The 27216-nt window shown below is 32.7% G+C and overlaps 1 protein-coding gene across 10 annotated transcripts in view; it reads left to right on the top strand.

Moving 5' to 3' along the window:
* The window catches only part of LOC123706971 (cAMP-specific 3',5'-cyclic phosphodiesterase, isoforms N/G), a 273282-nt gene that overhangs the window by 185082 nt on the left and 60984 nt on the right, over positions 1–27216 (top strand). For 6 of the 10 annotated variants that reach the window (XM_045656672.1, XM_045656671.1, XM_045656669.1 and 3 more), the window contains 2 exons: positions 13699–13893; positions 17652–17687. In XM_045656672.1, coding sequence (XP_045512628.1) covers positions 13699–13893; positions 17652–17687 — 231 coding nt within the window. Of the gene's footprint in view, positions 1–5743; positions 5899–9530; positions 9627–13698; positions 13894–17651; positions 17688–27216 lie in introns of those variants that run through there. The other 4 variants (XM_045656667.1, XM_045656668.1, XM_045656674.1 and 1 more) reach the window with 4 other exon arrangements.

Raw genomic sequence — 27216 nt, 5'->3', positions numbered from 1 at the left:
CTACAAATGTTAAACGAGAAATGTGTCAAACGTTCATCTATTGACCATCAATTTCATGTTATTTGAGCTTTCAATCATCATAAAACGATGTGCATATAAGATACAATGCGCAAGCAATTTATTCATACATAAAGTCCGCTTCACTTGAGATGAGATAAGCCCCTGAGATGTAAGCAATCCTATATAACAAGCGATGTATGTGCTGAATAAGAATCACGTCACTTACTACCTAAATTATAGTAAAGTTTTTAGACAATTTTTTGCCTAGTGTCTTAATTGTGTGACCCGTTGCATAGCCTGTGCACCACTTGATTTATATGCAATATATTGGGAACACATCATCAGAAAGTTGGCATATTTACTATTAGATCAATAAGAGACTTTTCGTCTAAGATTATGCTTTTGAAAATAATTATATTAATTGTACTACAAAAAATACAGTTATAAGAGACGACACAAAGTAATTTATAAATATAAAGAAATCTTAAATTCAAGTCTTTTTCGCCGAGACACAAGAGGTGTGACCACCACTGCACATTTGATAAAATTTTAATCTAGAAGTACCTTTTAACTCAAATTATTGTTCAGTCAAAATTGTCGTTATTATTTAATATATATTAATTTAAAATAAAAAAATTAAACGTGTTTTTTTTACTTTTCAAACGACAGCTTATGCATAAATCTGTTAAATTTTATTTTACTTGATAGAGTATTACCAAATAATTGAGACTGAGAATGTTAATGTAATTATACAATATCTGGTCTTAAGAAAGTTCTTTATTTTTATTGTATGTTGAAGAATAAAGGCCATTACAATTATCCACTTATCCAGTAACCGTGTTCGCCGGGGGAGACTTTCTATCAACAAGCCAGTTAATGGTCCATAAAATTCACACTTGGCTTATGTCAATTTCGTAACGTCACATCCAATCTATAAATTAAAAAGCTCTTTTTTACTATTGTCCTCTTAGGGTATGTTTCGGTTTGGAGATTCATTAAAAAGTATGACATACTTGTGTCAAAATAGCATTTGACATTGTCAAAAACTTCAAGCTAAGTCTAGACATTGAATTATACCCTTATTTTTTTGTAACAGTAGAAAATGAGCAGAAGACTCACTTGATGTTAAATGCTACCGCCAATAGACACTCACATTGCCAGAGGGCTCGCAAATACGCTCGTTGCCGACCTCTTAAGAAACGCTCTTTTGCTGATGTATCAAATTGGTTCGGAAATACATAGGTGGGCAGCTGGTTCCATATAGTGGCGGTGTGCTGTAAAAACGCACAGTTGTGGAAAGCTGGACGTCAAGGTGATACCGGTGGAATTTCGTATTCAGCCTCGATATCCGATTATGAAATCTTTTCATATTGGTATTAAGCGGCTTAGCTTATGACTCTTTAGTCGTTTACCCCGAGAACCTAGACTATAGTTCGATTTTACTATTATACACGCAATTAACACTTGCTAGTAGACCAGTTATATTTGTTGAAGAAACCAGCAATAATTCCATAAATTTACATAGTGTATGGCAATGAAGGGTCATCGAACTAAATAACTAATAAAAGGTCTAAATTTTTAATGCTAAAGATGTAGAAATGTCTTCGATATGTCTGATTACGCAGTGTTAGCCTAGTGGCTTCATCGTGCGACTCTAATCCCTGAGGTCGTAGTGACCCTACGATACGACGATCCCTGTCTGTTACTTTATTTCTATGTGCGCATTTAATATTCGCTTAACCGGTGAAGGAAAACATCGTCCGGCGTGTACGTCAGGCACAAAAGGCTGATGACCTACTTGCCTATTAGATTAACAAATGATCATGAAACAGATACAGAAATCTGATGCCCAAACCTAAAAAATTTGTAGTGCCATTAATATTTTTATTTTATTTTATTATTATTTTTATAGTCTGTTTACGACACTCCATGTTTTTTTTCTTTTAAAACAGCTACTACTTTTTCTTATCGGCATTTCTCTGTCGTAACGAATAACGCTTTTAAAGGTCTTTGTAAAAAGTTAATTAAAACTTTGACGTTTCCTTTAACAAGAAACACACGAACACAATACAAGTACAAAGTAATAGAATATTGGTACTTTGGAATAATAGAGAATATAGTGGCTTTGATTCTACTAAATAAGGCTCTATAATGTCAGCTACAAAAAAATCTATCACTTTTTTTTAAATATAAATATCCTTATTCGTAATTTAGGTTAAACTTAAATTATCGTATCGATCGTAAGATTCCATGATGTTTTAGTTAAGACACATGTATATAAACAAAGATATATAAATCAGAGGCAAACGGGAAGGAGGCTTTCAACGAAAAGCGATTCGAATCGTCGACGACCAGGTACTTTTCGTGCGGCTTGGCGTTGCGTATTGGTCTCTGCATCTTCTACCGCATTCACCATGGAGAGTTTTAAGAGGAGTTGTTCGGTCTAATACCTGCAGCTGAATTTCACTATCGGACGTCAAGGCAAAATACAAAATACCATCCGCATCACCTCGACGGCCGTCGTTCAAGAACTGCACGTTTTCTAAGGCAGTTATTGTCGGGCACCACCACTATGTGGAACCAGTTGCGCACTGGAGTATTTCCAAAACAATTTGAAGGACCCAAAGTAAAAATGGTTAGGAAATACATTGGATACCGAATATTCAAAATAAACCCAAGCAGGTTAACGATAGCAAAGCTCCGCCAAATATTTATTAAGCTTTCCAAAAATAGGATACTTTTAACGTACTTTCTATTTTTACTTAACGTTTAATGTCAATACACTTAGCAATATCTTTAAGATAAATGGCCTTAATGCTGGTGAGTGCAAAGTGAAGGGCGCTGACGTCACCGGTCAAGTTCACACACCACGTGCTTCTGACGTGCCAAACCGCTTATTTCTACATGCACATATACACACAGTTAGTTCAATATACTATCGACCATAATTTATACATATTTTCTTTAGAATAAAATATTAAAATTAGGAGTATAATTTAAATTGTTATTTAAGAGTTTAACTTAAAAAAAAGAATTAAAATGCTAAATAAAGGAGACAAGTTAATAATCGGTCTTATTGCAATAAGTAATTTCTTCCAACAGGTGATTTGCTATCAAAAATATTATACTAAACTTAAAATTACACAGTGTATAAACCCACCACAGAATTTGTCAATTTTTTAATTTACTATATGCTTTTGACTGTAATTAAATCTACACTAAATAAATTTAAAAACATCAAAATAATCCCTATACAAATTATTATTCATCACAAATATTTTATTAAACTCAAACTCAAAATAACTTCATTCATATAGGTAAACAAGTACACTTATAAACTTCAGAAAAGAAGTCAAATTAATTCTAACTTTACATTTACTAACAGTTCTCAAGTCAAGTGCGTAGAGCGGCAAGGGCAAGAAGAACTGGCAAGAAACCCTGCGCCACTCTTTTTAATCGCTAAGTTTTGAGTCATAAAAATTGTTTGAACTGGAGCAAATCAATCCCAAGGATTTGGATCATTTGAATATTTTTCAAATTTATAAAAAGCTCTATTGAATAATTTACGTTTAACGAGAACTTTGAATTTATTTAGTAATTCTCTAATTTCGTTTGGGAGTTTGTTATAAAAACGAATACAATTTATCTCCTGGAGCCTGGTTGGTCGTACACTTAAATTAGTTCTGTTTCGAATATTATACAGGTTGGCCATTTGTTTTAAAAGACTTGATATTTTTTGTACAGGCATCATGTCTTCAAGAATATATTAACCAGATAGTGAGATTACCTAAGACATCATGTGAGAACAATTAGTATCTTATCTCTAATATCGTATTAAAATACCTCCGCGAAAAATTAATGGTACGAGTCTTTTTTTATAGAACTGTACAAACGAGTAGGAGGATCACCTGATGTTAAGTGATAACCACGCCCATAGACACTCACATTGCTAGAGGGCTGCGAGCGCCTTGCCGGTCTTTTAAGAATTAGTATGCTCTTTTGTTAAAGGACCCTAAGTCAAATTGGTTCAGAAATACTTCAGTGGGCAGCTGGTACCACGTAGTGGTGGTGAACGGCAAAACTGCCTTTAAAAACGTGAAACTGTGAACCGCTTAATGCGTTTGACAAACAGGGATTGTAGCATTGGGCGAAGATTGGTGTCTCTGCAGCAGAAGTGTTTTGGTCAAAGCCTACGTTTATTGAAACTTTCGTTCAAATAAACCTTTAACAGGGACATAATCATCGTAAATAACGTCGATATTAATTACGCTCTCTGTTTATACAATATAAGATGCATTTCCGGTTGCAGCAACCTATTATCATATGTAAATCGATAATAACTTCCATGACGCTGTAGTATATGACCTCCAGTAACGTTTCAAGTGTTTTCCTTCCTTATTTTTAATTTGGAATAAGAAAAAATAACGTGAGTTATTATTATTTTATGATTAGCTTAGAAAATATGTTTACTTTTATGATATCCGTGTACGCTTCTTGCGTGTTTTTTTTCAAACCTTATAACTTATAAAAATTAAATACACCTAGAGGGTTGTCGATAAAATTTCAGTCAGTAAACAAAGTGCCTATATTTCTCACAATATGCTAACAGTTTCATACTACGAAAACTGAATTCAGGCGTGATTCGCAGCTAACTTCACTTTGCTCGGTTGACCTATAAACTAAAGCACCTGCTGAGCAGAATTGATCCTTGATACTGGGTATGAATACATAATTTAAATTTTATTTCCCTTGAATACAGTGACTTGCGTCGTTTCCTACACGGAGGTTGCGTGTTGCACAGTTTATAATCACAACAGTGTCAGTGTTATAAAACAATAAAAGTATTTGATGAATTAGACAGTTTACTCAATGGTTCTCTGCTTTTATTAGTTAGCAATGATATTTTGCTTGTATTTTATTTTATGTATTCTGTAAAAACAATTCTCTAGGCTCGATCAATTCCACATGAACGGTTGGAGTACTGTTTTTGTGATATAAACTGTGGCAGCGTCGTACGCATGCGGTTCACCCCATTCGACCCCCAGCAAAATGGCGGCACAATATGGCCGCCGGGCAGCCGCAGGATGCTCCGTAGCACTACTCCTGACCGAAATACGGCTATCACAATTTCCCAACGGGCTATATACTTTGACATAACCTTCCGGAAAGTTATCGTACGCGTCTTCGCCTTATAAATCGTGCGCCGCGCGTCCACAAACTTAACCGTGCAACAAGTGACATTACAAAATGACGCTCACTCTTTCACAATAGAAGCATATAGTGCTTAATAAATAGAAACAGCTTCTTGGCGGCGCGGGCGGAAACGGCGTGACGTACCGCATAGACGCAACATACCCGCGCCGGCCGCCAAACGTCAACAGTACCGCGTCACGAATACAATCAACAACACGCGCCTTGATTAAGGAAACTATCTCCATTGATGGAAGAAAGCGAGTCGATCGATCTATGTGACCCAATTTTAATAACGTACAAAATACTGCGATGATGTGATATATCTTTGAATTCACGCGTTGTTATGGTCAGTTGAGTGGCGGTCGCGGTTGTGTGCTGTCTGACGAGCACGTGTTCTTCATGCCGTCGAATGTGCGGCCGGCGCGCTAGTTCCGTGTGAATGACGTTTTAAAGTTGAAATGTGGCGACGCGTGAGGGTGGGCCGTGTGTGGCGGGTGGGATAGACATGATAACGTTTGTGTTCGCGGTATGGTCAGCGGCGCGCGCGCTCGGCTGGCCGTGCGAGCCCCTGGTGACTTCTCCTGAGACTGAAGATGTGCCGGTGTTGCCGCGGCTGCGATCAGCTCGCGCGTCAAGTGATTTGTCAACCCTCAGCACGACCACCACTAGTTCTAGTCAAACCAGTAGCGGGGATCATTCAAAGAGGTCCATCACATACACAAACAATACATAACAGTTACCACTAATAGGAAAATTTTATCTTTACTTATTTTTATGTTTACTCGACAAAATTTGGTCAAAAACCCATATTGCTTACGACGAACAGGAAACTTCAGGACTATGTAATAATAAAAAATATGATATTCATGATATTATGACACTATAAAACTAAACAAAAATAGACATGATTGATTTCATATCAAGATGAGCTCTACGTCAGAAAAATTATTTAACCTTCCCGTCATAAGAATTTATGTATCGAATTATTATAAAATGTCATCATAGTTTCTGAATCATTAGTATTGAGTATTTACGATACTCATACATGATACATTAATGATGCAGGTTGACAATTGACAATCTCATCTTCTTCTGTTCTTCTGTCAAATAGACCGACTTTAAGTATGTTTAGATAATTTTAAAAAAATATCTAAGATTAAAATGCGAAAGAACTCTTATTTTAAACAACGATATGAAAAATTGTATTATTTTCGAAACATCTTTTAACAGTTTGATAAACATGAAGATAAAATATCCGCTGTTAAAGTACACATAAATTGGCTGCCAACTATTAAATGATGTTGATGATTGCACAAGGCCGAGCACTTACACCATTATCAAGTCTTTATAGCACTAATATGATGACTTTATTTTCAATGACACGCAATATCAAAGCACAAATATCTATACAAAATGCACAAAATATTAAACAATATTTTACTGATCGTTCTTGTATGACGAATAATTAATATATTAAGTAAGAATATCCTATATAAAATTAATTTGCCACCTTGATCATCCAGATAAGTCCACGGACGAAAAAGCTATGCTTATAAAATATATATATACGTATATATTTACTGATCATAAATTTTAAGTTTCATTTCAAAAAAATCAAAATCGAAGGTCCCGGCTGAATTATATAGTTTTAGGTCCTTAATAATAACGTCATCGGCTGTTTCGGCTATCGGTTTTTAACACCCAATTATGAGTAATCTCTTCGATGTCGTTATAACAGATTTTGACTGTAATTCGATTCAAAGCCCAAAGCGTACTGTTATATAGAAAAAGTAAGTTTCGATTTTACTCCGGGGCACATGGGTCCGTTAATATTTTGTATCTGTGCCTTAAAGAACGAAGGTAGCTGTTCAATGGAAGATCTATTTAGTTATTCTGTGAGTCGAACCAAATGTATATATATTTAATTTTAATAAAAACAATTAATTTGTGTATAATTTTTCTTTTATATATACAAAATAACTTAAATATTAATTTATATTTTATAATTAAAAGGATTTATATTTTTCATTATATTACTTATTAGCATTTAACTTAAATATCTTTCATAATTCATTCTGAAACTTTGGTTAACGCTGTAAAAGTTGTTAAGTCTTTAATTAAGTAAAAAGTTTTGACGTACTTAATGGACAGTATTTAAGCTTTTATTTACTGTAGTTGTTCTAAACAGTTAAATACTAAAGGATACCATAAAAATGTATTTGAGGAATATTTTAACCCTCTTGTGAAAAATATACTAAAGTTTTAAAGGGAGCATAAAATTTAAGATTTCAATCGAATGACTATTGCGTTTCGTTTGGGTGTGATTAGTCAAAAGCTAGACTGTTAAATCGATCAAGCAAGATTATTGGCACTTTTATGCGTCACCATCGTTTAAAAAAACTTACAATATTTTAAATACTAGGGTTTTTCACTTACAAGCAGTGTTCGCGTAGTGGATTCAGCGTGCAACTCTCATATCTGAGGTCGTAGGTTCGAACCCGGCTGCACCAATGGACTATCTTTCTATGTGCGCAATTAACATTCGCTGTGACGGGTAAGAAACACATCATGAGGAAACCGGCTTGTCTCAGGCCCAAAAAAATATAAAACATTTTTGATTTGATTAAGATACAGATACAGAAATCTGACCTAAAAGGGCTGTAGTGCACTGTTTTATTTTTTTTATACCAAGGACAAGGCATACATCGTCATGTTCAATCAATATCCAAATGTCATTGAATTTTTTTAGTCCATACGATTTACGACAAAATCGCTTGCACGCGATTGATCGATTCGTGTTTGACGTTTTATATTCTCACCCCGCTGAGTATTAGCCGCGTCCTGCAAAATTACAGCCATTTTTATTTTACTTATTAGCAAAATAAATTAAAATATGGAAAAATATTACCGCGACTGGAATACAATTTTTTATGTTTCTTTTACCACGAGCTTGGAAGAGTAGGTAAATAAACAATAAAGCCTGTTGCATTCATCGTATACACTGAGGTTAATGTTACATATTTAATGAAATAAATATATATAACTCATAGGTACCATATTTTAAACGAAATTTAAATAACAGCCTAATTATCTATATAGTAATAAATACAATTATAAATTGAAATTTAAAACATATTTAAAAAGCTCAGTCCCTGTGGTAGTGTACCTTTAATGCTGACAGCATTTCCTTGCTGTATTGCGATACTTAAAAATAAAATACATTCAAGGAACGAAGAATTTTTAACTTCACCAGTTTTGATTGAAACAAAATTGAGAGAAACATCCTATAACAGGTATTTTTAAGGAACCTGTTAAAACAATTCCCATTTGTATCTTTGGCAATAAGATTTAAATATAAAGGTAATCTATAGTTATCCCACCACTAAATAATTAGAAAGTTGAATTTAGAATTTTAGTACAACAGCTAGTATAATATAAAAAGCCGATTGATCTTACTCATAATAGGGAGACTATTTTATTAGCTTATATAATAACTAATAAGTAATTTCCTGGAAACATTCTCCCTCATATCTAATGTTATTTGGAGAAGCAAGCGTTCCTCTTATATCAAAAGAGTATAAACGCGATGTATGATGTGAATGCCTTAATTGCTTTTTTAATTAATGTTTAAATTGTTTATAAGTATAACTAATTCCCAGCTTTTTGCTTATTAATAAGTTATATAACGTGTGCTTTTAAAATTAAACAATAGTATTTTAAATTATTTTTTTATTAACTTCTGACCCCTTAATCTACCAGCAATAAGCAGTTAATTACCACGAACGTGAAAATGGTTCCACGATCTACAGAAACAGCCAAAAAATATTTTTTTTAATATTATAATCTTAGCAATTGTGGTATTTATATATATTAGGTAACAAGTTGTTAAATTATATTTCGAAATATGTAGCAAATCACATTTTTTCTTTCCATTCTTGACAGTCTGAATATGTAATCTGCTGAAACATTTTACATCTGACTTGTTTTGTCTCGACAGTTTTATTACATAATATATAAAAATTAATAACGTAGACGCTGTATAATGCTTTTATGGATAAAGACGGTATTACTGTAAAACCGCAACTTAGTGTTAAAGGTCTTAGTAAATTAAGATTTTATTAATTAAAACACAGACGTAACCGTATAATCTCCATTAAAAAATCAAAATAAATTAATAATTTGTGCTTATAATCTAAGAGAGAATTGAAGTGTGGCATCCAAAACTGAAGACAAAGCTAATTGGAATATTTTTTTTCAATCAAGCGTTTTACAATCAAACAAATAAACACTTTTATACACACAAGAACTAGTGGTGGTCATGAGGTATTTGGGTTTAGGTGGAGTGAAGCGCCACGGCGCTGGAGTGCTAGAGGTGCGACTCGTAGGCCGCTCCGAAGACAGCCTGTATCCGCCAGAAGACGGACTACTGGCAGGTATTGAGATGGAATAATGACGAAATAGAAATTATATTTCTGATATATGATAATTTTCAGTAAGTGTTTCACGAGTTGATTTTATCATAACATTTAAAATGGAGCACCTGAAATCAGCCAATGTTAAAACAATGTTTTTATGAAAAGTTCTGTCTTAGTTTTAGGGTTATTAAGATTGTACTCGTAAAATATTATACAAGGAGTGCATATATGCTTAAATTAATAGTTTATCTATAATGAGACTAGCTAGGATACAATAATTAATTAATTTTATATAATAATAGAATCTTAGTTATACCTAAGTAAACAACTAAGTTAACTAAAAATAATAAATAAATAAAATTTACAACGTGTGGCTCCTGATGCTTGTGGCGAGAGTACTCTCCCTTAATGATGCCAGCATTTCCTTCTGATCTAGGAAAGTACCAGTTCTGGGAGCATCGCTACTGTCTGGCGTTCAAAACTGTGATGAACTATTAATTTATCTTAATACTATATTATTAATATATACATTTATTGTTACGTTATGTTATGTTGTAGATTTAGTTTCTCTTGCGTAATGATTTGTCATCGTCGACCGAGATTTTGGCTCGCATGTAGCTGTAATGTTAAATCTAAAAGTCACTGTGCTCAATAATTCACATTCATATTCACCAGTTGTTTTTATCGTGTATTTAGTGAGTAAAACAGATTATGGAGTAAGGAAAAAGGAGGTTTTTTAAATCCTATATCTAAAACCTCTTCATGATATTGTAAAGTTGAATCAAGGACACATTCCAGGAATATAATTATTATTGCCTTTGTGTAAATTTATGCAAAAGTGCAGTCATAATAGGTCGTTTTCCGGGTATAGGTGGAAAAATATAGTTAAGTTTTAAAACAATGTAATTACACATTGTATACCGTTTTAATCTTGACATTGCAAATCTTAGGAATAGATAGCCACGTATGACATGAGTATTTACTTCGAACAGCTGATAAATACATTACAACTATAGGGTTAATGACCGTTGAAATAAAAGTTGAATGACCGCGACTTCTTCAATTCCATAAGCTTTAAGGAATAAAACAAATTCATCTCATTCATTCTAAATGCGTTCATAAGCTTCATTTTTCAATTATACTCAAAAATATACCATGCTCCATAGAGTTTCCAGAAATCCCTTTTTCAACTTAATAATTATGGGTCGTAACAAGTGTTTTCTTGGGACTGATTTAAAAATAGAATCTTCAAACAAATTAGGTGATGAAGAATTATTGATGCAATTATGTGATAAAAATAGAATGATATTGGCCCGACTGTGTTACCACATAAACCTTGATAGTCATCATTGTCTCTGACGTAGGGCCCGTTAATAGTAGTTATGCGAAATTAATGATAATTGGCATAATCATGCCCACGACTCATCGTGATTACTATTTTGAAACGTGCTTCGCCTTGAGGAGTTGGCCTAGTGGCTTCAGCGTGCGACCCTCATCCATATGGTCGTAGGTTCAAAGCCCGGTTGTGAACGGAATCATGTCTATGTACGCTCATAATCGGCACAGAACACTATATAATACGTTAGATAAGCAAAGGAATGCGCATACTAAGCGAAAGCAGTGTCGTTAACGTTTCTTAAGAAAGATCACACCACTGTTTTTCTTTTAATCTGTAATTAAAATATTTATTTTTTAAAAGTAGTAATTCCCGTATAATATTACGCTGAATGAAAATAACGGGACAAAACAAACGGTCAAGAAACAGATACAGAAATCTGAGACCTTTAAAAGGATGTAGGCGCCATTGGTTTGTAAGTTGGTCTGGTTTCACTCGTCGCATTGAAACGCGTTTGTGCATTGCAATGTCTTCAAATAGGTAAAAATCGATTCGTCACCCCCGTTTGTCCGTTAGATGAAATCGTCCACGTAAACTTTGAAAGCTGTGGGCGACTAAAATCGCCTTTTTACACTTTATCCTTGAATATTAGGATAACTTTTGTAGCCAACCATGTCTCTTAATTTCATAAAATTAATACTAGACGACTCTTGAAACCAAAAGCTATACATGGTTTCACCAACAGTTAAACTTCACCAAATATTTCCAGAATTCTCTTGATTTTTCCAGGATCTGATCATCCTTTGAACTCCATAATCGGCCTTAGCATAAAAATCAAAGAAATTTTGAACCTTCTGTCTTAAAATGAGTTTTACTGCGGAGTGCGGTGTCGAATGTTAACGGGCGCAGAAGATAAAATTCCGTTACTTCACCGACACATTTTCGTCGTAATTGATGCCTGGAATTCTGTATATGTAATTGTTACTCAGTTTCCCAAATAGCGTATTTTGGTAACTATTGTTTCAGAAAGACATCCCAAGAGGTTATTCAGTTATTAAGGATTAAATTGGCTTAGACAATGTACATCAACTTACATCAAACGAATAATTAATTCATAGAAATAATCAGACTTGCCGCAATTTGATAGTTTGCGAGTTACGGGGGGAAAACAAATTGTTGGATTTGCATTTCGTAATTGATTCAAAATCTGATAAAAGCCGAGAGACTGATGGCAGATGTGTGAAGAAATAAAATAAGGAATAATCATAGCAACGAATCCTTTTAATGAGCTTACTATTATTAGTGTATTATAAATTCCCAATATATTTTATTTTTAAAAATATATTGAAATAGAAATGTAGTTATTTCAAGTCTCCAAAAAATGGATATTATTTTAAAAGTTTCTTTGACTTCTTAAAAGCAAAGATTTTAGTCAACAAATATATTTTTACCCTACAAGAACATTTTCACATTTGTACGACCGACGGTAGAACGCAAAAATTATACTAAAACTTTAGGTAAAAAAATTAAGATCACTACAATTTTGAATAAAAGCCCCCTTTAAAATTAGTAAAAATGTTTTAAATTCTAGCATATAACTTTTGAATATCAACTAAAATTGATTGCAAATTACTATTTCAGTCTACAGCGACACCTACCGGAATATCTTTACAACGCTATGGAAAACTAGACACAAAATGAGATGGACGTTCTGAAAGTGTCTAGCAGATGTCGCTAGGTATTTTAAACCTTCTACTTCAATATTCCACTAGCTCAGTTGAACATGACTCTTTTATTCAATACTTGTTATTACTCACGCTACAAGTTTCGCGACAGGTTCGTAATAAAAACAAACTAAATTTGATAGCAATGTTTTCTCTTCTATCTATTGATGAAAGCACCAAAACGTAGTAGAAACGTTGTAGAAAGATCGATCTTACTACCTCGACTTTTGTTATTTCACAACTGACTGTTTAAAGCAAAGCACCACTATGTAGTATTATAATATACTCCAAACAAATTTGACGTAGACTTAAATAGCAGTAAAGAAAAGAGTACCAATTCGTAATAAGGCGACAAGACTTCTGGCAATTTAAAGGTCATTGGCGGCGTCATTCGCGTCAGGTGAGCCTACTTCTCGATGGAACAAACTCCTGATAGGACTTAAGATGAGAGGACTGATCATTTAGCCTTGAAAATCAATCAAGAATTGTAGCGATGGATGGAATAAAATTAATAAATCCAAACGAATTTTTATCTTTATTAAAAACAACATTCTTTCTTTTAGGAGTTATGTATACAATTAAAAAGTTACATGCAATGTTTTAATTAACATGTTCTGATCTTGGCGATATCACTTCCTATTGTGAAACGACGTCAATTCGGGAGCAATTATAAATTGTGACTTCACACAAATCGATACGGCTCCGTGTCTACTGAGATATTTAATGCAGACGTCATTTGTTACCTATGTGCATAATGGACTATTGACGATGCAAACATTTCCTATGTATAACGCCAATAAACTAAAATAATATAATTTTTATTCTTCATCATAAATAAGATAAATACTATAAATTTATACTATACTTATAGTTTATTGAAAAATCCAAAATGATCTGCGGCTTGGAAAAACCGTTGCATTATGGTGTAATTACTATTATAAATAACCTTAATAATACATATTGGTTATGATATTATAAAAATGATGTATATGTACATGATTATATATTCATAAACAACGCTTTGTTTCAGCTTTGATGTGGAGAATGGTGGGGCTGGTGGCGGGGCGGGCGGCGCGCGGTCTCCGCTCGAGGGCGGCTCGCCATCCGCCGCCCTCGTGCTACAGTCACTGCCGCAGCGCCGCGAATCCTTTCTCTACCGATCTGACTCCGACTTCGAAATGTCACCCAAATCCATGTCACGTAACAGCTCCATTGCCAGCGAAAGGTGAGTTATCTAAATGGATTAAAGCTGCAAATTCAAGTCGCACAGTTACGTGCTGTGCTCCTTATTTATGATTAATTCTTTTGAAAGGTAAAATGTCTCAATCAGGTATACATACATGAATTCTAATAGTGTTGCATTTACAACTAAATATGTATAAATACTGGCCTGTGTCTTCATTAACAGTATTCAAGTGGCCGCCAAGATGAGAGAAAAAATGAAATTGCAGCTGTAATACGATAATTACATTATGTATACAATTGAAGTACATATAAATCATTACAATTTGTAGGATTTCATATCGTTTAATAACATAGAAATGATACAAATCTACAACATACCTACTAAAATAAAGTTACTTTATCAACTAATAGCCAGCACATAAACTGTTTAATAACACTATCTTACTTAGACATTACACATAAATATAAAGCCTACCTATAAAGTATTTGTAGGCTTTTTAATTCTCACGAAAAACTTAATTATATAATAAATTTAATAATTTCATTCTGAACACTACCATTGTGGTATACATTTTACTTCCAAAATTTAATGATTATAACAATTGAATAGATCAAGTATTAATACCGTTTTTCGCTAGGAATTTTCTTTATTATTTCGTGGGTAGAGCTGGCGAAATATGTAATAACTTAAGATATTGTGAAATAACGATCCACTTACATATATAATTCAAGTACATAATGTTTATAAATCACTATCCTTACATCGTATTAAGAAAAGTTATTCTTTTATTATTCCTTTCGTCATTTGTTTTAAATAATATTCAGACATCATTACCTCCTTTATAATTATACTTTATTTTCACTTAATTTTTACACTTTACTTATTACATGGTCACATATCAATAATTAAGTTTTTTTTTAAATTCATAATTCTTTAAATAACAATTTAACTAATTTTCGTTTATGTGGTTTGATTACTCAAGAACCACGGGAGGTACTAACTAGAGTGGTTTGAGTATCTAAGCTGAACTGAATCCTGCCATATATTTTAGATTTCGTAGTGGACTCTACGATGTAAGGACTTTTTTAAGTTGCGGCTTAATTTCAATCATATAGGGAATATCAGAGCGAATTGAAAAGAGTTTCGTAGCAAAATCTATTTTGTCTATTTTCATTCTCTAAATCATTTTTAGTAAATAAATAGATTATATTATTTTAGTTTTATTAAAAGAGACCGATATTGTAAATAATGTCGTTGATTTAAAAAGATACAGTTTAGGAAACCTGTTAAGATCACTCAATAGCAACGTAATTTGTGAAGCTTGAAAGAAGAAAATGTTAACTTGTTTATTCGATTTTAACTTTGAAAGTTTATATCAAAGACAAACTTGGAACATACACTTATAGTTAGACTTGCTGAAATACTGCGATACTAATTTAATTGTAATATATATAACAGAGATTTTTAACGATAATTTCAAGATGAGAGAATTATTGTAGTTTATTGAAAACACACACAATATTTTTAACGGTCCAATTAAGCATTAAATTTTCCATTTAAATTTTCCGTTACGATATATTTAATTAACGTTAATTTATTAATTAAGTTAATAATTAATTTTATTAATTAAGATTGTATGTATATTTCCAAAACTCTTTTGTCTTTTTTGCAAGCCGACCTACAGTCTAGCCATGACTAAAAGTTGAATGAGCAATAGTGCTGTCTCCCTCTAAATACATTCCTTTTCTTATGTATTTTGTATTTAGAAAACATTTTTACTTGTTGGTAAGAATTTGATTTTACAGGTTGAAATATTTTTCATATAATTTCAGTACGCACAGTGTACGGAAAACGAATGGCCGACAAAGCTTTGAAATGTCGACTTGAGTAAAATCGATATTCCTAAGATGTCATTTTAAGGGTTCTTCGTACCCTGTCAAGATATCTTAATGTTATTGAAATAACTAAATTATTTTATGTTAGAGTTTCCTTAAAATAACTTTCGTAACAATGAAGGATTCTTTGTTTACTCCTTTCTTAAAGGAGAAATAACTGAATCAAAATATGTAAACTTGGTTTTACTTAGAATGAAATAAAATCTTTAGCAGTAAATTTTAACATATAATTTGCTGATCAGTGAAATGATAATTGTTTATAGATTATATTTTGTGACGAATCAAAAACAACGTAATCTTTTTCATACGCCAAACTTCAATTAGTATTCTTTACACAATAAGTAGAGCAATGTATGTTGAAAGGCCGCCATCGCACTTGCGAGCCTCAGAGTGTGTGTCCATGGGCGGCGGTATGGCTTAACGTCAAATGAGCCTCCTGCCCGTTGGCCTCCTGTTACATAAAAAAAATGTAATATTAATGATATATGGGTATCTTAGCTACACGATTTATATTATGTGACCAACGACAATAACCTTTATGTATGTTTAGATTTTTTTCAAACTAGTGAGGTCTTGTGTTCAGTAGTAAAGATTTATTCAACTTAATAACAAAAGTTACAAAATAATCGTAATAAGCACACACCAAACAACCACAGAAAGCAAGAGCCTACGAAAAGCTTAACTCACCAGTGTTAATGTTGTGTTTGACTAACAAGTAGAAAGCTTACTCACATCTGTGGCGATAGCATGTAAGAAGGCATCCACTTACTACGAAACAAAAAACAATTCTAAATTTAAAATATCGTAATTATAAACTTTAAAACAAAAAGGGTGAGCGTAAAACAAATGACATATCTTGTCCAATCACAGACAAGCGACTCGTTCCGACCAATCAGAGTCAAATGAAATGAATCGTCTCTTGTTTTAAGTCCGACTCATGTCATTCAGGAAAAAGTAATTGTATGTATTTTACAACACGATTGAAACCCTTCTAAATCTTGCTAAAATATTAGCGTTCCACCAAATCCTACTAAATCTCACTAAGGAATAGGGTCTTAATTCAAAGACACACGTAATGAATGGATGCCTTCTATACGTAATTATAAATGTTTGGTATGATCCTTTTGTGACGTCTAGTTGTTTATTATTATTCAATTTCAGTTTTTCATCATAAATTTTCAAAATTTACTCACTGTGTTTCATTAATAGTTTCTTCTTAAAACCTATTGTTTGAGTTTCTTAGTACTATGTGTTAGGCCCAGGAATTTTAAAAAGGTTAAGGTGGAATGGAATAAATAAAAGTCTGTCTGTCATAGTTAGAGATAAACTGTATCGAGCACTCGATAGTATCTGTCATACAGCATAATATAGTATCTGTCATACAGCATAATATAGTATCCCCCAGGTGTTTGGTTTTGCCTACATGAGCGTTATACCTTATAGTTACGATAAAAGCCGAGGTATGCATTATTTAAATACCAGTACGATTAATAAGAGCCGAGTTATTAAATTATTGAAGAATGCACGTCCGGTTATTTCAAAGGACTGTTATCGTACATCCACTCGAGATTGTGAAGGGTACTGAGAGCCTAGTGTGAGTTTACAGTGAGACAAATATTATGTTAAAATTTAGTTAAAAACTAACTAACTTTTAGAATATAGAATCACAGACAGACGTAGTATAACAGACACGTAGAATAATAGATATTAATCATTTGAGACTTACGCCTTGACGACTCGTACTTAAGATATAAAAGCCTTTTATAGAACACAACTGGATCAAAACAGTGACACAAACGCAAATGTGCTGCATTACTGTAGACTCGCACCAGAAATGAACATACAATACAAATCCAAAGCCCGTGTTCTATCTTTCTCTCCCAATGTTTTAATTGCTTACAGATTCAAGGATGTGGAGGCAGCACAACTGGATAGAGCGTATGTATTTTCCAACGCTTTATTTGCATGTTACGTCAATGAGTATAGCTTTTGAATAGTGTTCGCTATCGCACTAGGCGCGCTATACTATCGTTTTCTGCGTACAAACTACGTTTGCCGCTCTGTGGTGATTTCGTATGCACGCAGTAAAACGTAAAACAAATGCGCATCTAGTACATCACGCTTATGAAGCTTTCGTGTGATTGTTTGCAATGAATTTAATTTTTATTTTGCTCCACGTGGTAAGTATGAAGCTTGTATGTTATTGAAGTTTACCGCACATTCCGGAGTCAATTAAAGCATTCGAGCATTTTATAGCGTAGCGATTTGCAAACTAAACTTTGTGAAGCAAATGTGCTAATTTATTTTGTAATTATGAGTCTATAAAACTCTTTAGTAATTTGTAGACGCGTCCCGTTAAATCAATGTTTGTTTGGTTGTCTGGTTAATTACAAGCGCGGTAATTAAATTCAGCAACTGACGGTCAAATATCGACTCTTTGAACTCTTCCCTTTAACGTATACAAATATTGGAATATTTAATTATTTTCCTTATTGAACCATATTGCTTCCCGGTCCTAGATAGAACCTTTTTAAGATTATATTTATCGTAAATAAAGTAGGCTTCTAAGGCATCAAAATCGTAGAGAAACTAACCGATAGATAATTATGATCTAAGGATTTATCAATAAAATTACGGATTGTATGCTAGTTGATTTCCTACAGAGGATGCCTATTTTCCCACCTGGATTTTAAATTCAACTTGACAATGCTCTCCTGGCTCTCAATTTCCACGTAGCATTGATTACCGGCGCCCACCGTTGCCAGTTTCCATTAGCGCCAAAATTATCTTCGTGCGTAGTCGGGTGCCTTCGGCGGCCGCCACGTGTGCGAGAAGGATGCAAGATTTCCCAGCTCTCGCCCGCGGCTCGTCAGCTCCATTGACAGTTCGCGCGGTGCGCCGACGGCACGGCTTATGTCCCTGTACCGTTTACAGCGCTCCGCCGCGCTCAAAACCCCGCTAAGATGTGACTTTCCAGCTCTAATCTAATATTATTTTCAACTCTTGTGTAAGAACGTGAAGTGATTTCTATTTACTATTTCTATGAGACGTGCAGTATTGGGTGTGTTGGGCACCGAGGTCACGCACTGGTTCAACGAGTTGGCCCTGTTTTGCTATTTCAATATGTTTACAATATAAGCTTTTTTATAGTATTTTGAGCCTACCTCGGCCTACCGATTCTAAATATATTTAAAGGATTTAACTGACTAATAGCGTTTTGTAATTCTTATCTTTGGTGGTGCGTAATAAAAATACTAGTCGACAACCAAAATAGACGTGCTGAGAAAAAATTGAATTAAAATAAATTGCTTGTAAGCTAATTTAATTCGCTTGTTGACATTGGCTTAACGCGATACAAAGTGAAAGTTAATTAAAACGTGATCGGTATAATTACATTCAAAGTGAGAAATGTAGTTTGGAATAAAAGGATTCATGATGCATCGTTCGGGGTCCCAATCCGTTGGTTTGGGGGCTGGAAGCGGGTTTATCGCAAAAAGTTCAGCTTCGGAACACAGTATGGCCACTGGTGTCGGGGCTGGCAGTAGCACCTTGCCAAGGACGCTCAGCACCAGCTTTTTGCGTTTTAGAAACCGCTCCTCATTTTGGGAGAAGTTTTGGGATGAACGTACCAGGCGTGATGCGTGAGTAAAAAGCTATCAAATATAAATTTAATTTGTTATGTCCATGCATATTATTAGTTAGTTATACGTGTAATCATAGGATGACAACACATAATCGATTGCGTAATGTGTGCGAAATGTGTAAATCTTCCTGTAAATATCATGATGCATGTATTTATTATTAGTTATCTTGCTCATAATCATATGAAATAAATAATTTTATTAACAATTGACAGTTTAAAAATAAATAGACGTGATTAAACATTAATTTATTCATATATTTATGAATGAACATTAAAGTATAGAAGAGAATAGATATATACAGTACCTAAGTTTCATTGTAAAACACCCCTTAGTCGGTTCTATGAAATATATTTTCCATATTTCCTTTATTCAATACATAAAAGGAAAGATTAATGGGAAAATAGCTACCCGCAGCTTCTTGACAATTCCGCTAATCGAGAAAACGTGTAAAAGCAAAACATTTCTTGAAAAGCTCGAACTAACAAGCTGGAACCGATAAATAAATTGAATATTAACTTATTTAATGCATACATTCGTATTTGTCTTATATTATCTCGAAGGGTAGATTAAATAAATTTTAAAATAATCCATTAAAACTAATGAGATACGAGATACTCTAATAAGATCTATAGTGAACTTGTATTAATGAAATTAGATTTAATTCATTAAAAATAATTTATTTATTATCAAATAGTAATAATATACGTAAACTAATAAATAGAAAATTAACGTTGGCAGTATTTCTTCGCTGTATTGCGATACTTATTCGTTTCGCGAGAAAAGCACCAGAAATAATAAATTACAGAATAAAGAATGTCACAGTTAACAAATGTCACTCTAAATATCTAATAGACCGTTTCAAAGAGTTCAATGCTCAACTGAAGATTGTGAATTAAAAAGGATCTTTTTTAATATGTCGAGCCTTAAAGGTAAAATTGATCACTATGTGTGACTCGTGAAATGCACATTAGATGTCCGAAAAAAGAAAAGCGATAATAAAAGTAAAAACATCAGTAATTATTAATATTTAAATTGTTAGCATAGGAAATGTAATTTATATTATATTTCTGAAGGCAGGGGACTTTCCTTATATTTTAATACCGGAAGTAAAACAAGGGGTGGCTTAAGGAGAAATGGTTAAAATGATCTTCCTTTGTATTTTAAAAGGATTTTTCATGTTTTAACGTTACAATATTGTTGTTGCATAAAGACATTTTTCTAAATAGATAATACGAACATTCAGGAGTATAGGTCTTAAATCATATTTCGTATTTACATGGGTAACGTAGGACTGTTTGTTATGTGCCAGTTTTATTATCTAAAAGTCTAGACTAGGCGACAAGACGAAGCACGAACAATGACTCTTATATGTAAACGTATTGGATTATGATATACGGGAGTCTCACCTTTGTTTTATGTGTGTTTCTACCTCAGGGATGCGAATCCTATGCTTAATTTGGTAGACAATGTTGTGGGCTATTACTTTTTACATTCCCAGCGTGGGTTTTTAATTGCAAACGTCAAACGGAATTTCATAAAGGTGGAGGTGGGACTTAGTTTAAATGGTTTAAATGAATAACTAATTATGTATTTTACTTTATGGAAATTAATATTTTATTTTGAAATTTTAGTTTGAAACTAGAGCCGATTTATGTATTGCTATAAATATATTCTCTATCAACAGGCAGTCCTCTGTGCCTTATCTAAGTCATCCTAACGACGTTATTCTTCACCGTAAGAAAATCTATACAAAGTGTTCAAGATTGTTTAGTTTACATCCGAACCGAACTTTGAAGTTATTAGTGTATATGATATCCGCGTCTCACGAACCGTTATCATTAAAGCTATACCAAGGTCCAAATGTACTTCCGAAATCGCGTCAATGAATTAAAGCAACAATCAAATAAATTTTGTAATAAACAAAAGTGACTAACGAATTTGGCACAAATAAAAAAACCTAATTGAGGAAGAAAACACATTGTGTTACACCGAAAGATAATTATATTAAACCAACACTTGTATAGCTTTATCGACATTATTATTGCCTCATAAAACATTTTATTTTAAGATTCAACGTTATTTATATTCTACGGTTTTGTATTCTGTGTAACGTATGTAATTTTATACAGTCGTACAGACTTGCATATTTTTATCAGAAAAGTATTGTCTGTTGTTTTAAATAAATCCAAATTAAAACATATTTTTGTTTAAGTATATTTTGTATTATAAATACAGAATAAGAATCGCAATATTAAGTGTTGGATAAAATAAATTTTCATAATTTACAAAATCTTTTTTATTATGACAATATATATCCTTTAGTTTACGGTATTACAATTTTGATACCTAAGGGAATATGAGCAAGCTTCGCACATAATTTTAACAGATAAGATATTGGACCGGAATTATTAGTGTCTGGTTATACGCACGGTATAATAACGTTATGAAACAGCTATTCTAATTAAAAATAAAACATTTAAAATGTTGGAAGACGATACACAGATAGGGTAAATTGTTATTTAATGTAATATATTTTTAATCTGTTCTCGTTTTATATTATTCTGTGATCAACCTGATACAATTCAAACTTGCAATATTTTATTATTGCGTACATAGCTGCTGCAGATGTCTAGCTGACAGGAGCTGCCATTTTGAGCGCGGTTTCAAACGACGGCCATCTTTGTTTTATTCGCTTAATTATAGAATATGTACAAATTTAAATATTTTTACCGCGAAAGACGTGAATAACAGAATCAAGCGAGTTAATTTATTCCTTTTCTGTTTATAACATTATATACTACAAAATAATGTAAATGTCAGTACAATCAGTTATTATAACTGATTTTAAATGTTTTTAGTAGTGAAAAAATGCTAAGAGTATTTTGTAGTAGAGACTCAAACCAATGTCGAGTTAGATGTATAGAAACCCCTACCTAGTCTTTATGTCTAACATAAAGTAGTCAAGGCAAAAGTCACCCTCAATCCGCTGCAAATAAATCAAACGTCCAAACTTATATATATATAATAGAAATGTATAATAATAATCTTGGATTGTTGAGCTTTAATCCGGCGGCCTTTAGGTCGACAACGCACTTGTGAGCCTCCTGTCCGTGCTTCTTCTTACAGTATAAAAAAGGTAATTCCGTAAAGGTAATAATCTTTATTCCGAGGCACCAACACTATTTTTGATAAAAATGAATTCAGATTAATAAAGCAACTTTTACAGATAATACCTAAACAAAAAAAAATAAGAACCATTGTTACTCTATGAAAAGCACAGAATATACAAAGCTTTGAAAAACGCGTGCATTCATTTCTTCGGCATTGATTTTTGCTGGGCACTTTAAAAATAGTGCCTCTCTGTTACATTCATTCCAGGATTTTCATACTTTCAATATTGACTGCTTTCCTTATATTTGAAAGGTTAGCTATGCACTCTATTTTGTAAAATAGACCGATTTTGTGTTTATTTTATTTACGATTGGATATTATATACTTATGGTTACCAAATTATATTTTCATTTTTAGGATTTCAATTGTATGAGTAGACTTTACAAATCATTCTATTATCTTTTTTTATTTTGACTTATGTATGTAAATCTTATTTCAAACCAAGTGTTTGTTTTTATTAAGCATCTCTAGATGCTTATTGCTATATTACCTGCCTGGTAATATTGTTAGCTTCGAAAGTGCTGGCAGGTTTGAGCTAACAAATTCCAGGTTCCATTTTTAAAATGAATTCCTGCTTGTTAGCTTAAGTCTACCGCAATTATTTCGTATAGTTCTGTTTAAATCAGATATTAATTAATAATTACAGTGTTTTTACATTAATATTTTTTTGCATTACCTTGTAATCAGCTTAGATTAAGAACTTAATTTTATTATTTTTTGCAAATAAAAATCATATAAGATCTTTATAATCACTGAGATGCGTATAACGATAACATTTCTTATGAAAATGTCTCTTAAGACGCTAAAAAGCTTCTTTGAAGTGCTATTGCCCATGACATTTCTATCAAAACTCAAAGGTCACAGAAGACGTGATAAAAATAATTCAATAAACTCAGGTAAAATCTTATACCTATATACATAAATTATCAGCTAGCTTGTTTCAGGGGACGTTTTCGCTTACTTTTTCACTAAAATTTGAAGTCAACTCAATTGTGATACTAGAATATATCTACTTGCGATGATATCGCCGAAAGCTCACTGGCATAGCTTCCAAACAACAGCGCCTGATTGTTTCTAAGTTTGCAAATAAGCGATTATTTTAATATCTTATACTGTGAAATTTACCAATTCGACTTAAGTTCCTTCAAGAAGCGTACCAATTCTTGAAAGGCCGGTGAGGTTTCTGGCAATGTGAGTGATATGAGCGGCGGTGATATCAGGAGGTGAGTGATATCAGGTGAGACTTCTGCCTGTTTGACTCCTATAACATTAAAAAAAATAATGAGACAGTAGACTATGAGATATATTAAAATTCACAACATAGTTCATAGTCCATTTGTTGAACCAAATGACCTCGAGTAACCACAGCATAGCTTATAATAATAATATTAAATTTAAATATAATGTGTGGTAGTTGAAAGAGAAGTTTGTTATAATTTTCTAAGGATCATAATGTACTTCCATAATTCTCGTTAGGCATTCACCTATGCCTAGATATCTACGTGGGCGCTTAATTTAAAACACGTGCCTGAGAAATGTCTAATGAACAACAGATAATTAATAAGCTTACTTTAATAGCACAGATTATTACAGTGCAATTCCTTAAATAGCCAACCACAGACCATATTAATAACAAAGCCCACCTAGAAAAATTAACTATATTCGACATGTTTAAGATATCACAAACTCTATGGACTAATGAATCCGGAACACATTGAAGAACAGGCATTTTTAATCGCGACGCCTAAACAAAGGACAGTGTATATAATAATGAACATTACTTTATTCATATAGGTAACCAAGTACACATATGAACGTCAACAGAAAAGATATTAAATTGATTCTAAATTTACATTTACTACCAGTTTGCAAGACAAGGGCATATGACACTGCAAGACACAGTCCTTCTTTGTTTGCAAATAAAGTCTTGATCTATGGATTTTGAGATAGTCAAACTATCTAGATATAAACTTAACTTAAAGTTCATAAAAACGATGCTAGCCGATATGGATTTCGATTCTATTTATTTATTAACACTTCGTTACATTACAATATAAAAAATTGAACATAATTAAATCAAAAGGAGGGCAACTGGCGGCCTTATCGCTTTCGAGCGATCTCTTCCAGACAACCACTGTGAGTAAAGAAATATAAAATAAAAATGTTATTACATTAAATTACATAAGATAGGCAAGAAGTGCAAAAATACATGTTATACGCAGTTATTAAGACAAAAACTAAACAGGAACAAAAAAAACTAAACTAAAAAGATGATACATTAAAAATAAAAAGTAAAAAGACACATATCACGATAATTTAACATAACTCTCACGTCAGTTAGTAGTTAGTAAGAAAGTTAGGGACACGATGTGGACAGGTAATGTTTGTACAGAAGAAATTTAAAGCCTATTCTACATAAGCCTTATGTCTTGGTATGACATTAACCCAGACACAGTGCACGCTTATAACATCTCTCAGCACACTCACGCACACACCCAAAAAATACTCATACATAGTTAAGGACTTACATGATTGTTTGTTTAATTATATTTAACATTAATTTATTTTCATATTTCACATATTCCTTTGGTTAGAGCTATAGTTTAGTCACCCACAGCGAATCGCAGATCCATATTTTTTTATGAATAAAGTTTATTATTATTTGATATTATACCTATAAAGATAGCAAATACATAACGGAATGGTGAAATATGTCTTCAATGTAAAACAAAATTTCACTCAGAGCCAACTGTTGTATTTAAGTAATTTTATGTATGACAGTGTATTATTGAAATATTTGACGACACATTTGATTTGACACATTCTCTCGACGGCATTTTAATTTCACTTGTTTGTCCCATTTTTCATAATTAAGAACAAATTGTCCATCATTTATTTTTTGCCCCGTACCAGGCTGTGCTCGAAGCGCATACAAAGGTTAATTATGACTATTCAGTCAACGATTTCCATTATACCAATCACTGTCGTATCGAATAAGTAAAAATATATTGCATATTGCTTGAGGAATCTATTTTCGTTTTAGAATTCTATAACAACGATTTAAAACGGATATAAATTTCATTATATTTTCTGATGTGGAAATGTGTTTTAACAGCGACGCGATTATACTCCAACGATGTGCATTAATTAGATCCATATACACCCACGGAGCGCTTCTCAAGTTTTCGATACAAAAATATATCAATTCCACGTTTTATTTTTCTCCTGTTTATGTTATTATTAGGTATTATATTTAACGGGTTCATGCTAAATTATAATACGTATTAAAACAAACCTTCATACCAGAACAGAACAAAAAGTCTTGCTAAATTGAATTAAAGAAAGTAGAAGTTGTTCGTACAGTACAGTAGATTGAAGTAATGTTTGTGATAAAAGTTACCAAAAATTAAAATATTAAAGCTGTTGAAAAAAGGCCAAACAGTCGTTGGTCATATTTAATTGCATACGCAAAACAATATATTTTCATAACTGGGGCATAGAGTCATTGGGAAAAAGTCCTTCGAAGTTGTAATAGGTATTCGTTCCCTATCAACAAACTCTGTGCAAATTTCCCACGAGTCCCTGAAATAGATAAAACATATTATTTAACTAGATTCTGCGAATGAATTCACTCGATCATGGGGTATTGCAAAAAAAACTGCGGTGGCCTTAGGGGGTGGCGAACAGGGCAATCCCCGGGGCCTCGCTCTTGCAGGGGCCTCGCGCAACAATCCAAACAAATTAAAAAACCATAGATTTTTTAAGTTTAAAACTTTTGCATTTGATCCTTAATTACAAACTGTAAATTAAAATAATGTTAGTTAACTTACTTATTCACTTAAAACATAATTGAAAAATTCATCGCGTAGTACTTGAATAGCGCGTCTGAAAAACACTTGACGATCGTTTTTTTACTGCACCGTACATATCTAGCAATTTTATTTCTCTGGTTAATAAAGTTTATATCTCAATTTAATAAGCTTTCTTTCTCAAGTTAATAAAGTCTAAATAACAAGTTAATAAATTGTATACCTATCTCAAGTCGATAAAGTTTATTTCTCAGGTTAATAAAGTTTATATCTCAATGTTATAAGCTTTATTTCTCAAGTTAATAAAGTTTATATCTCAATCTAATACAGTTTATATTCCATGTTAATAAAGTTTATTGCTCAATTTAAAAAGTTTATTGCTCAAGTTAATAAAGTATATTGCTCAATTTAAAAAACTTTAATGCTCAAGTTAATAAAGTTTATTGCTCAATTTAATAAAGTTTATAGCTCAATTTAATAAAGTTTATTACTCAATTTAATAAAGTTAATATCTCAATCTAATAAAGTTTATATATCAATTTAACAATGTTTATATCTCAGGTTAACTAAGTATATATCTCAATCTAATAAAGTTTATTTCTCAGGTTGATAAAGGTTATATTTCAATTTAAAAAAAAATTGTTTTATATATATCTTGTATGGATATAGAGAAGTAGGTAAATGGAAATCACAATTGAATTGATCAAGTTACATTTATTTGAGCGCATTAATACAATTATTTAAATTTTTTTCATCGCTCACTCAAGTAGGAGAGAGACAGATGTCGAACGCTACCCGAACGCGGAGGCCTTATGCCTTATGCCTCTTCAAGCCTTAAATGGA

Source organism: Pieris brassicae, chromosome 3 (assembly GCF_905147105.1).
Source record: "Pieris brassicae chromosome 3, ilPieBrab1.1, whole genome shotgun sequence".
Lineage (NCBI taxonomy): Eukaryota > Metazoa > Arthropoda > Insecta > Lepidoptera > Pieridae > Pieris > Pieris brassicae.
The sequence above is the reverse complement of the archived record's forward strand: the minus strand, read 5'-3'. Positions and strand labels throughout refer to the sequence as shown.